The sequence below is a fragment of the Urtica dioica genome, chromosome 8, assembly GCF_054948205.1.
Source record: "Urtica dioica subsp. dioica isolate 48M chromosome 8, U.dioica_male_clone48M_v1_H2, whole genome shotgun sequence".
Taxonomy (NCBI): Eukaryota; Viridiplantae; Streptophyta; class Magnoliopsida; order Rosales; family Urticaceae; genus Urtica; species Urtica dioica.
The window spans coordinates 34,279,830-34,293,279 of record NC_142763.1 but is presented as its reverse complement, the minus strand read 5'-3'; the positions used below and the strand labels follow the sequence as shown (position 1 = coordinate 34,293,279).

The following is a 13,450-nucleotide window of genomic DNA, read 5'->3' as shown; positions in this document are numbered from 1 at the left end:
GTAAGAAGTTAATAATATTTTATTTTAAAAAAGCTTGATAAAAAAACGAAAAAAAAAACGCAACCCTATTTCCCAAGCTCCAACGTCGCCGTCGCCATCTCCGACAACCTTTACCGTCAACTTCTTCAGCAACCTCCATCGTAACCGATTCCGGCGACCTCCGCCGCCAACATCTCCGGTAAGAAATTTATGGCAGTGTTAAATTAAAGATGCTTACGGATACCCGATGCTTACACTACAAAATATTTAAAATAGTAACAATACTCTCTAAATCAATAATCAATAATAAATTAGAAATTATGAAAATTTTCAAGTTTTCATGGTTTTCGCGATTCCTAAGTTATGAACACGAACAGTAGTCAACTGGTCCAACTGGGTCGACTGGAGCTAGTTCAGTTGGGCCAGTCGGACCGGTCGGACCAATTGGACCGGTCTGCGAGGCCACTAACCCATAAAAATTTATCATTTTAAATTTTTTTAGTAACCAATAATTTTATCACAGTTTTTTGATTGGTGAATGTGTCAGTTATCTAATCATGACATAAATTAATTATTTTAGTATTTGAATTTATATTATGAATCTAATGTTATTCTTTTATATGATGCAATTCATCTTTTATAACTCGTTCCATTTTTATAGGTACGATGGTTGAGGTTGTTATTTATTTTTTATACAACGGGGAGTGGAAAAAGAAAGATGAAGGCTCATATGAATGGTTCTCAAAGAATGAAGATATTAAGAGCATATCACTAGACGATGAAAAGTGTGCGACAATTTCGTATCTACTCGATAGGGTATCCGCAAGACTTCATATTGATAAATAAGTTACGGACTTGAAATTGAGTTACAAGTGTCCAATGTCAAAAAAGATAGCGCCTAAATTTATTTTGGATGACATTGATGTCAAATGTTATCTTGTTGATCGACGTGGCATGTCCCAATGCAAAATGATGCTGCATGTTGAGCTAATTACGAAAGACCACGACAAAGGTTAGACAAAATATCATACTTATAAGTCGTGTATTCACTTTAAATACGATACTCACACTCATACTCATCCTCGTGAACTTGCAGGTTGCAATCAAAACGAAGATATAATTCGAGATGAACATTTTGATGTTGACATAGAGCCCTTGAGCCCTTTCGGCGCTGCCTCTACACCAAGTTGTGCGCATGACTCTATTTCATCTCCGGATCAACAAGATGTGTTTCAAGCTGAGGATATCCTTCTTGATGAACATGAGGATTCTTGGTAAGTCATCACTCGCATCGATTCTACGATCAACAATGTGTGGTAAAAACTTCGATATGCACTCAAACGGTAGCAACTGCACATAAATGTCAAGTAAATACAAAATATTAGACAATTGCTATATTTAACAATTAATTAATATTTACCATCTAAACAAACAAAACTTACCATCAAAGGTAGAACAAACCCACAAAAACTCCATGTAGCACAATCTACCCCTTTGTCATGAACAAGTGATGACCTATTCACTAAATCAGATTTTCTAATATTCGTCATGAGATAATCGAAAGAATTTCTTCCCCAAGGGAAGTTGCGGCACGCCTCCAAGTCATCAACGATTCTCAACTCCACATCTCCTACATGAGTGGTATTCTTATCTCGGTGAAGCAATACCGAGGACAAAATAAATAACACCGTCATCTTCAATTTATTTGTTTTCATTTTTTCATTGAGAAAAATGTTTTTTTTTACTTCTCTTTTGACCTCCTTGACAATCGATCTTCATTCGCAGCAGCTTGTCTTTGATATCCACCAAACCGACATTCTTCATACTTGAAAGTAAAATTCTCTAAACGCTCCGCTTCCAAAATCTTTTCAACCATCGGGATAATCTGACACTTCAAGCCGGATATTAAAGCGTACTCCACCAAAGAGAATCGGATAGGTATGCTATTTACGACAAACCAATTCTCATGTTCTTTTTTTGTTTCCACCTTTCGACATAACATCATCCACATCGCCGCCAAATTGGTTTTCAAATGATTTGGGACATCGAACAAGCGGCCGAATTGAGAATCCTTAAACCATTGCAAACCTTCAGGATAGTCTTTCAACACTTCTGTTAGGAAATCCACAGTTTCGGCCAATCGACATTTTACTCCAATTTTACATTTGAAGTTTCTTTTATCGACATCCGATTTGAATATTGGACAAGCGGCATCCGGAACCTGTAATTTATATACTTTTATTTGAGTATTTATTCATATTATATCAAGCAAGGAAAAAGTATAAAAAAAAGTCGTACATGCTCGACATTATTATGTAAATTTGGTGGCGTTGAACCTATTGTTTCCGAGTCATCTTCAAATTCTGGTATCGACATATTTTTTTTGTGATCTACATTCAAATAGACGAAATTTCAATGCTTATGAGATTTAAATAACGAGTTAGAGAAAAAAAAAATATAAAACTGGAGCGACTAGTCCTACTGTTATATTGCAAACACTGATAAATAGGCTTTTTTTCACCCAAATTCATCCACTAATTTGGAATTCAACTACATGGAAACCTTTAAATTACCAATAGTTACGGCATAATCAAGAGACTGTGGCTTTTTAGAGTTTGTATTGTTCAGCTCCAATAAAAGCAAAATCGTGTAAAAAAAACAAAGAGAGCAGAACATCACTTGTTCATTCAATATTCATTTGGCTTGTTGTGAGAAGCCAAAAACTAAAAACATTGATAACCATATCCAATCCCATCATCAGATAAAAAAAATAAAAATAAAAATCCAATCCCATCAGTATGATAAAATTCAAAACCTTAGAGCAGAGGAGATACAGGTTTAAGATCATCAATTGTCAAACATCATGTTCCAATCTAAAAGTATATACCCACTTGTTGGTGGAGGAGATGCCGTACTTTTCCTGGAGCTTGGCGAGGTCTTCTTGGAGGGATGTTAGTAGAGGACGATGAGGTAGCGGTTGGCGACGTTGAAGCCGGAAAGGTGGTCGACGGTGGTCTTGGCGTCCTCAGGGATGTGGTTTCAGACCTTGTGCTTTCACATGTGTTTTTTTTGGGGGGGGGGGGGGGGGGGGGGGGGTTCATAAATTCGAAAAAACAAATAAGAAAAAAAAATAAATAAATATTATTTCTTATACTTTTCAAAGGTTATGAATTAAAAACTGACATTTCTGAAGGTTACCAGATTAAAAAAAATCCCGAATGGAGTTTCTATATGAAATTTCTTTTCTATTTCTTATACTTTTTTTAAGAACGAATTGAGTTGAGTAGTACTTTTTTTATGCGAGAATTTTTTTTTGCTCCAAACTTTTTTATTCAAGAGTCGATTAGTAGAACTGTACTGAATACCGATGGGAGGCTTTGTATAAATAACCTTATAATGAATTTTTTTTACATCATTAGCCTTTTAGGTAAACAATTTGCAAGGCTAACTCTCCCCTTTAATGAAATAAATCAAATACCTATCATACCCTTTTTTAAAAAAAATGTAAAATAAAAATAACAATCAGATCTCTTTATTATATTATTTTTTATATTTAAAAAAAACGAATTTGACCTAAAAAAAATATTTAGGTCATAAGCATTTCATCCTCTCTAATGGAAACTACTCACCATAATCTAATCCAACTTTTTTTTCCTTAGTCTTTCTTCTTCTTTAATGGAAATCTCACCCTAATCATCATTTCCAACTTCAAAATTCGTGAGAAAGAACGAAGGCTTCCATTGTTGAGTTCAACAAAAAGAAAAAATCAAACATTTGTAAGTTTATCTCAAATTTCTTACTTTAAATCTCTTATTTACGGAATATTTATATTACTAAGTAAGTATTTTGTAGTTGAGAGTTTAAAAATACTAAAAATGTATCAAGTATGTGATTTATATTTTTTTTGGACTGAAAGCCTGAAAGTTTCGGAAGTTTTCGAGGAAAAACAAAGAGGTACGACCAGGTCAACTATTCTGGAAAATTTCTCAGTCGACTTGGTTGAACCGGTTGATTTGGTCGACCTAGTCGATCCAAGAACTTATATTGTGAATTTTTTTTATATTTTATTTGTAAAATCCATAATTTTTTTTATTGATCTTGTTGATATTTTTTGTACTCGGGTAGTGAAATTTTATATATTCTAGTTGCTAATAATTTTTGTTTTTGAAGGTTATGGCGGAGAGTGTTGTGTATTTTCAATATGATGGTGAATGGAGAAAAAAAGACGGAGAGTCATACGAATGGAGTTCAATGAATGAAGACTTAATGTTGAAGTTTAGAGAGAGAAGATAAAGAAAGAGAATCGGAGAAGAGAGAGAGTGTTCTGAGACTTTGAATATTTCTTATATTTAATATTAATTTGTATCACCTATTTATACATAAGGTGGGTACAAGAGAGAGTGTAATAAATACATGTGTAAAAACTACTTCTAGGAAAAAGAGAATAATAAATATACACAGAGAGCAAGACATCGGAAATAACATGAAAAATAAATGCGATGATTTCCCATGAGGAATGAGTTCCAAGGAGAGGACTTCCGAGGCAAGCTCGACGCGGAAGGGCGAGCTGACGAGTTCGACGCGGAAGGGCGAGCTGACGAGCTCGATTTCAACACTCCCCCTCAAGCTTGACTGTATATGTTGAGGAGGTCAAGCTTGCTACATAGCTCGGAAAAGGATGCTCGCGGAAGGGCTTTGGTGAGAATGTCGGCGAGCTGATGACCTGACGGAATGTATTCCATATCGATTATTTTTTCTTCAATCTTTTCACTGATGAAGTATCGGTCGATCTCGATATGTTTTGTTCTGTCATGATGGACTGGATTTTTGGCTATGCTGAGAGCAGCTTGATTATCGCAAAAGAGCTTGATTGGACATTCGGTGATGATCTTGAGGTCGTCGAGAACTTTCTTCAGCCAGATGCCTTCACATACTCCACTTGCTAAGGACCTAAGCTCGGCTTCAGCACTACTTCTTGAGACAACGGACTGCTTCTTGCTTCTCCAGGTAACAAGATTTCCCCAGACGTATGTGCACATGCCTGATGTTGATCGTCTGTCTGGAACATATCCGGCCCAGTCTGCATCTGTGAATACTTCGACACCTCGACTTCGTCTTTTCTTGAAGGAGAGACCAGTCCCTGGGGCAGATTTGAGGTATTGGAGAATCCTCATGACTGCGTCCATGTGAGTTTCTGAGGGATTACTCATGAATCGACTTACCATACTCACTGCAAATCCAATATCTGGTCTCGTGTGAGTTAGGTAGATGAGTTTTCCTACGAGCTGCTGAAATCTTTCTTTGTCGGTGGCGGCCTCGTTGGTGCGAGCTAGAAGTTTCACATTGGCATCCATCGGAGTGTCAACTGATTTGCAGCCAAGCATGCCGGTTTCTTTGAGGAGATCCAACGTGTACTTGCGCTGGGAAACAGAGATGCCCTTTTCTGATCGAGCTACCTCCATGCCGAGGAAGTATCGTAGGCTGCCGAGGTCCTTGACTTCGAACTCAGATGACAAAGTTTGCTTCAGCCTCCTGATCTCTTCCAGGTCGTCTCCGGTGATGACTATATCTTCCACATACACACTAAGAATGGTGTGCTTACCTTGTGTGGAGATTTTTGAAAAGAGTGTTGGATCAGCTTGACTCTGCTCGTAGTCACAACGTTTGAGCACATTGGTGAATTTTCCGAACCATGCTCGAGGGGACTGTTTTAGTCCATATAGTGACTTCTTGAGTTTGCAAACTTTGTTGGCTCCTTGATCTTTGTCAAATCCTGGTGGGAGTTGCATGTAGACTTCCTCTTCCAGTTCGCCGTTTAGAAAAGCATTCTTTACATCGAGCTGGATGAGAGGCCAATCTAAGTTGGCTGCTAGTGAAAGGAGGATTCTGATGGTATTGAACTTTGCAACTGGAGCGAATGTTTCTTGATAGTCAATGCCATACGCCTGCGTGTACCCTTTTGCGACAAGTCGGGCTTTGTATCTCTCCATTGTCCCATCTGGATTGTGTTTGATGGTGAAGAGCCATCTATATCCAACAGTTCGCTTGCCTGGTGGTAGCTCGACGATATCCCACGTATCATTCTTTTCGAGGGCTTGGATCTCAGCATGACTTGCGTCTCGCCACTCGGAACTTTGAAGGGCTTCCTCGATGGAGTTTGGCACTTTTCCTTCATCTAACTTCGCCACATAGGCTTGGTAGCTCGTAGATAAATTCCCATAGTACACGTAATCTGCCATCCTGTATTGAGCACACGACCGAGGAGGTTTTCTCAATGCAATGGGTAAGTCTGGAGATTCGATGTTACCTTGTTCAATAGTGTCGTGGTTCAGGTTCGGAGAGACATCTTGGTCGCGAGCTTGTACCGGACTCTGGGTGATATTCAGTTCGCATGGAGAGGGTTCAGAGGCTTGCGAGCTGGGAATTTCTTGAACATGTGAGGTCGGCGAGCTAGGAATTTCTGGAACATGTGAGGTCGGATTTTGAGGCGAGCTGGGCGGGTTGGGAATTTCTGGAACAGGTGAGGTCGGATTTTGAGGCGAGCTGAATTCTGGGTTTATGATGAGCCAATTTGGGAAGTCATTTTCGTCATTCTCCCCCTGACGAGCTGAATTGGCGAAGTAAGGACTGAACTCATGAAAAGATACATCCATTGAGACTATGAATTTTTGTGATCGGGGTTCATAGCATTTGTAGCCTTTCTGGGTTGCTGAATAGCCAAGGAAGATGCATTTAAGCGATTTTGGTTCAAGTTTACCTTGGCCATAAGAATGGGTGAAGACTGAACAGCCGAACACTTTCGCAAGTAGGGTTGAGATGAGTCGACAGTGAGGGTATGTCTCTAGAAGGACTTGAGATGGGATTTTATAGCCAAGGACACGAGATGGCATTCTGTTTATGAGGTAGGTGGCTGTGAGGACAGCTTCTCCCCAAAAATGGGATGGGACGTTTGAGGAGAACATGATGGCTCGGGCGACCTCGAGAATGTGTCGATTTTTCTGCTCGGCTACCCCATTTTGTTGCGGGGTATGAACGCACGAGCTGGAGTGAATTATGCCATGTGCTTTGAAGAAATCGCCGAGCTCAGAATTAAAGTAATCTCGAGCGTTGTCAGTGTGGATAATTTGAATGGATGTGTCGAACTGTGTTTGGATCATTTTGTGAAAGGTTTTGAATAGATTGGATGTTTCATATTTTTGTTTCATCATGTATATCCAACTGAGTCTAGTGTGGTCGTCAACAAATAGAAGGAACCATCGAACTCCAGTGATATTGGGAACTTTTGAGGGCCCCCATATATCACTGTGAATTGTGGCAAAAGGACGAGATGGTTTGTACGAGGTGGGGTGATATGAGCTTCGAGAATGTTTGGCGAACTCACTCATGTCACATTGAATGGAATTGATATTTTTTATTGATAAACAAAGAAGGAAACATTCTTTTGAGATACATGAAATTTGGATGCCCTAGTCTAAGGTGATTGAGCATGATCTCTTTGTACTAGGGTGAATGTTGGGCGAGCTGACACATGGCGGGCTGATCTGGCTTGATGACATAGAGTCCGGTACTCAGCTCGGCATTACCAATCTATCTCCCCGTGACCTGTTCCTGAAACACACATGAACTTCCATCAAAAATAGTTCGGCACTTAGAGTCTTGGTTGATCTTATGCACAGATAAGAGATTGCATTGTAGTTGAGGCACAAAGAACACCGAGTCTAGCCTCATGGACTTCGTCAAGACAACGGTGCCAATACAAGTGACTTGAGTTTTGGCTCCGTTGGCGATGGTGACTGATATGCTTTTATTGCAAGCGGAGTAAGTTGTGAACAGATTTCGATTACCAGTCATGTGATCAGTGGCACCGGAGTCGACAATCCATGCTGTGGGATTCTCTGAGCTTACGTTGAGGGCTCTAGGAGAGTTACCTAGAGGGCCAATGCCCGAGTGTTCTCCACTGAGTTGGACTTGTTGAAGAAGCTTCTGGAGAATAGCGAGCTGGTCGTTGCTGAAGGGGGAGGAGTCTGAGGTCGAGGTCGAGGCAGCGGACGAGGTGGATACTAAGTTTCCGACTGAGTTAGGATCCTTAGTATCTTGGGTTGACTTCGAGCTCGGTGGTTTCCCATGCAGCTTCCAGCAGGTTTCTCAGAGGTGTCCAGGTCGTCTGCAATGATCGCAGTAGGGGCGAGGTTTGCGAGGTTTCTCTGTTGAGACGCGGGCTGCAAGAACTTCGTCTCCATGTGTGGTGAGGGCGGACGAGTCTGAGGATGAGCCCGGAAGTGAGCTCGGTTTTATAACTCCCAGCATGATTTTCCTCTTGCTTTCCTCGTGTCTGACCGCGGAGAAGGCTTCACGGAGAGATGGTAGTGGTTTTGTACTAAGTATCCGACCTCTGACCTCATCAAGGTCTTGGTTGAGGCCGGATAGTAGTTTAAACACACGTTTGGTCTCCACTATCCTGCGGTAGATTTTTTAGTCTTCGGAGCTGGTCCACTGGTGCTGTTCGTAGAGGTCGATCTTCTGCCATAGATGTGTGAGCGAGCTGAAGAACTGAGTAACAGACATCTCTCCTTGACGTAGGTCGTGGAGAGTGTTCTCAGTTTCAAACAGCTCGGACATATCTTCTGAGTTGGAGAAGATTTCTCTAGCTGCTTGCCAGATTTCTGCTGCCGTTCGGTAAAGGAGGAAGGTTTCTCCGATTTCGGGGAGCATAGAGTTTATGAGCCATGACATCACCATGCTGTTTTCGGCCTTCCAACTCTTGAACGTCGGATCTTCGATCACAGGAGATATGGCCACACCGGTGAGGTAGTCATCTTTACCTCGTCTCGATATGAACATGAGCACAGATTGGGACCACTGTAGGAAGTTGTGGCCATTGAGTTTGTGGCTCGTGATATGTTGGGAGAAGGATTCAGATTGCGACTGAGTGGGCGTGGTCTGAGTGGTGTTCATGATGGTTGATTTTCCCTGCTCTGATACCATGTTGAAGTTTAGAGAGAGAAGATAAAGAAAGAGAATCGGAGAAGATAGAGAGTGTTCCGAGACTTTGAATATTTCTTATATTTAATATTAATTTGTATCACCTATTTATACATAAGGTGGGTACAAGAGAGAGTGTAATAAATACATGTGTAAAAACTACTTCTAGGAAAAAGAGAATAATAAATATACACAGAGAGCAAGACATCGGAAATAACATGAGAAATAAATGCGACGATTTCCCATGAGGAATGAGTTCCAAGGAGAGGACTTCCGAGGCAAGCTCGACGCGGAAAGGCGAGTTGACGAGTTCGACGCGGAAGGGCGAGCTGACGAGCTCGATTTCAACACTTAAAAAGTATGATACTAGACGACGTAAATAATGTTACATTCTCTTGTTTTGTTGAAAGAATACGTGAAAGGCTTCTTGTGAACACATCAACAAGGTTGAAGTTGAGCTATATATCTTTGATCTCAAAACCGGCGAGACCTAAGTATATTTTGGATGATATTGACGTCAAGTGTTATCTTTTAGACCGTTGTGCCGTATCTCATTGTCGAAGTGTGTTGTATGTCGAGCTTATTGAAGAGAGCGAACGTAACGAGGATGAAGCAAATGAAATGCACGAGAAGGAGATAGAAGAAGAAATTCGAGATGACTATTTTGATGTTCACATTGAGGCTCCGATATCGTCCGATGTTCCTTTAACATCCATCCAAAAAGGTAATCTTCCAAGTGAGCCTACTTTTGAGCACACATTTGATCGAGATGATATGACCATACGTTCAAATATGGGTATTGAAATAGATCATTGTGAGATATTAGAAACCAATGATTGTTGTACGGCATACAACTATGAAGATGGTCTAAATGTTTTCGTCGGAGAAGAATTCAAGAGCAAAGAAGACGTTAAGAATTTGGTCATCGATGCCTCGCTAAAAGCTTGTTTCGATTTCAAAATTATAAAGTCGACGAAGACATTATTTGTGGTGAAGTGTGTAGTTGAGGATTGCGAATGGAAGTTGCGAGCGGCGATCGTCCCAAACTCTGGTAATTTCTCTATCCGAACATACAATAATATACATTCATGTTCTTCTAATGCCGTGGATAAGAGAAACCGACAAGCGACTGCGAGTTTAGTAGCCGACATGTTGAGAAAAGAATACCCGGGCCAACTTGATACGCCGGTTCCGAAGGCGATCATGAATACTATGAAGAATCGCGGGGTGACAATATCGTACCACAAAGCTTGGAGGGCTAAACAAATGGCAGCAAGTGGTATTAGAGGTGCACCACACATGAGCTTTACGTTACTTCCACGTTACTTGCACATGTTGAAAAAATTAAACCCCGGAACGGTCACACATTTGGTTGTAGACGATAATCAAGTGTTCAAGTATTTTTTCATGGCGTTGGGGGCATGCATTGAGGGTTTCAAGGCAATGATGAAGGTGATTTCCGTGGATGGTACTTTTTTGAAGACTAAGTATAGAGGTACAATGATTGTTGCCACAGCTCAAGATGGTAACTACCACCAATATCCTCTCGCATTCGCGGTTGTTGACTCGGAGAATAATGATTCATGGAGGTGGTTTATGACAAAACTACAAGAGATAATACCTGATGATGATGAGTTGGTCTTCATCTCAGATCGACATCAAAGTATACTCAAAGCAGTGGCCGAGGTCTACAAAAAGTCAACACATGGATTCTGCGCATGGCATCTTTCTCAAAATATCAAGACACGGGTTAAGAGTAAAGCACGTGACGACCCTGAAGTTGATAAGGAAAAAAGAAAAAAAAAGGTAAGACATATCGTTCTGTAGCAACTAAGTTCATGGATATTGCTGAGTCATACACAATATCATAATTCAACCAACTCTACGGTGACTATAAAAGTAGGTATCCAAAAGCAACGGAATACCTTGAAAATAGTGTTGAAGCTGGAAAATGGGCTAGATGTTATTTTCCGGGTTCTCGTTACAACATCTTAACTACAAATGGCACCGAGTGCATCAATGGGGGGTTGAAGAAAGCAAGAGCGTATCCTTTGATACCTTTGGCCGATGCAATTGTGGAAAAAATTTCTGAATGGTTTAATAGGCATCGGAAGGAGTCATGTTTAGGATCTTCCTCTCAACTCTTAACTCCAGCGATTGAGAAGAAATTACATTCAAGATACAAGAATTCGACGTTCTATGAAGTTCGAGAGTTGAACATGAGTACTCTTGAGTTCCACGTAACAGGAGAAGATGGTAGTTTTTTAGTGGATTTGGAGAAGAAAACTTGTACTTGTAAAGTTTTTGATATTGACAAAATTCCATGTGCACATGCCCTAGCTGTTTTCCCCGGTGGTCCAAACAACATGTATACGCTATGCTCGAAGTATTACTTGAAAGAGTTATGGTCATTGGCTTATGTTCAGACAATCTACCCTGTTCCAGAATTGTCAGAGTGGATAGTCCCAGATGATGTGCAAGACGTAAAAGTCTACGCTCCAGAGTTCAAAGCCAAGCGTGGAAGACTCCAACAAACGAGATTTCCTTCAGTTGGAGAATACCGAAAGCGTAAGATTAGAAGTTTTGGTCAATCTAGTTGAAATTTGACATGATATTGCGTATTTCTTAACATTATGTTATTTATACTATTTTGTTTTATTTGAATGTTGAACTTAATTAACTATTTTCATGATATTATATTTTCTACTTATTTATTTATTGTTTAGTCTTTAGTTTTAAATTTTGAAAATATTTGATTAACCAGGTCGACTAGTGTTGAGTTGAACCTGTTTTCTAAATTTTGAATGAAAAAGAAAGACAACCACAACCTAGTTTACGTGGTCGTCCAAACAGAGAGCACACTAATCTAAATATTTGTTCGACCGGAACTACCAAAGACCGGTTGAATCAGTCGCCTAATAATGAACAAAAACTGGTTCATAATTACTAGTTCGACTGAGATGACTAAATATACGTCGAACTAGTCGTCCTATTAATGAACAAAAACTGGAGTATTTTTCATGCCAACGAGTTCAACTAGTTCGACATGTACAAGTGGTTAGGTTAGTAATAGAGTGGTTCAACTAGTTCAACGCATCATAAATGGTTGTTCTGGTCGAACTTCAACTAGTTGAGAGTCGTCCTAATTGGCTTGTTCATTAGTCATATTTAATTTCTCAATTAACATAAAATTGATATTTCATCATGTAAGTATAACTTGAGAACTTGGCTAACTAGAGAATAGTCGACTAGTTGTTATAGACGGTCTTTCTGGTCGTACTAGTAGTCTATTGACAACTTGATGAAAGTTGTTCTAGTTGGCTGGTTCAAAATTAGACGACTAGTAATAGTTGAACTAGTTGCCTCGGTCTACTTGTGAAACTACTAGTGAGTCTTTATAGTCAAACTTAATTAACCATTTATTGGTTTATAACTTGTCATTTTAAACAATTATTGAAGGTCTAAGATCTTATAAAAATAAGTAATATAACTTGAACGATGATATTTGAAAAACATATGATCATTTATTTACATTATTGAAGTTCAATTTTTCAAACACTTATAATTTACTATAACAACTAGTAATATAACATAGTCTTCATTTCAACGTGGGTGTAACTTCATGACGATGAAAAAAACTCATTAGTCATATTTAATTTCTCAATTAACATAAAATTGATATTTCATCATGTAAATTAATCAAAATATAGGTGTGATCATCTTAAAATATACAAGTATAAGTTGAGAACTTGGATAACTAGAGAATAGTCGACTAGTTGTTATAGACGGTCTTTCTAGTCGTACTATTCGTCTATTGACAACTTGATGAAAGTCGTTCTAGTTGGCTAGTTCAAAATTAGACAACTAGTAATAGTTGAACTAGTTGCCTCGGTCGACTTATGAAACTATTAGTAAATTAATCAAAATATAGGTGTGATCATCTTAAAATATGCAAGTATAACTTGAGAACTTGGATAACTAGAGAATAATCGACTAGTTGTTATAGACGGTTTTACTGGTCGTACTAGTCGTCTATTGACAACTTGATGAAAGTCGTTCTAGTTGGCTAGTTCAAAATTAGACAACTAGTAATAGTTGAACTAGTTGCCTCTGTCGACTTATGAAACTACTAGTAAATTAATCAAAATATAGGTGTGATCATCTTAAAATACGTAAGTATAACTTGAGAACTTGGATAACTAGAGAATAGTCGACTAGTTGTTATAGACGGTCTTTCTGGTCGTACTGTTGGGAATATTGCCCACTTGAAGATAATGAATAAATGATTACTAAATTCGATAAAAAAATTACTTTATTAGTATTATATGATTAGTGGGTTGAGTTCTAAACAATTAGAATCAATAACAACTATCTTCCATAGCCTCCGTATCTAACTGGGTCACGTGCTGGGCACCTGAGTTCGGGCGGTGTGCTAAAACATGGTCGATGACTGATATACGCCTGGAAAACTATATCTAAAGTCATATAT

General features: G+C 39.2%; 1 protein-coding gene across 1 annotated transcript; it reads left to right on the top strand.

Annotated features, from left to right (window-relative positions):
- The first annotated feature begins 2,928 nt into the window (after positions 1-2,928).
- LOC149389443 (uncharacterized) lies at positions 2,929-11,561 on the top strand. Its single transcript, XM_089622629.1, has 4 exons — positions 2,929-3,041; positions 9,525-9,685; positions 9,770-10,682; positions 10,865-11,561. Exons 1-4 carry the CDS (start codon positions 2,929-2,931, stop codon positions 11,559-11,561), a joined length of 1,884 nt encoding a protein of 627 aa, XP_089478755.1.
- The last annotated feature ends 1,889 nt before the right edge of the window (positions 11,562-13,450 follow it).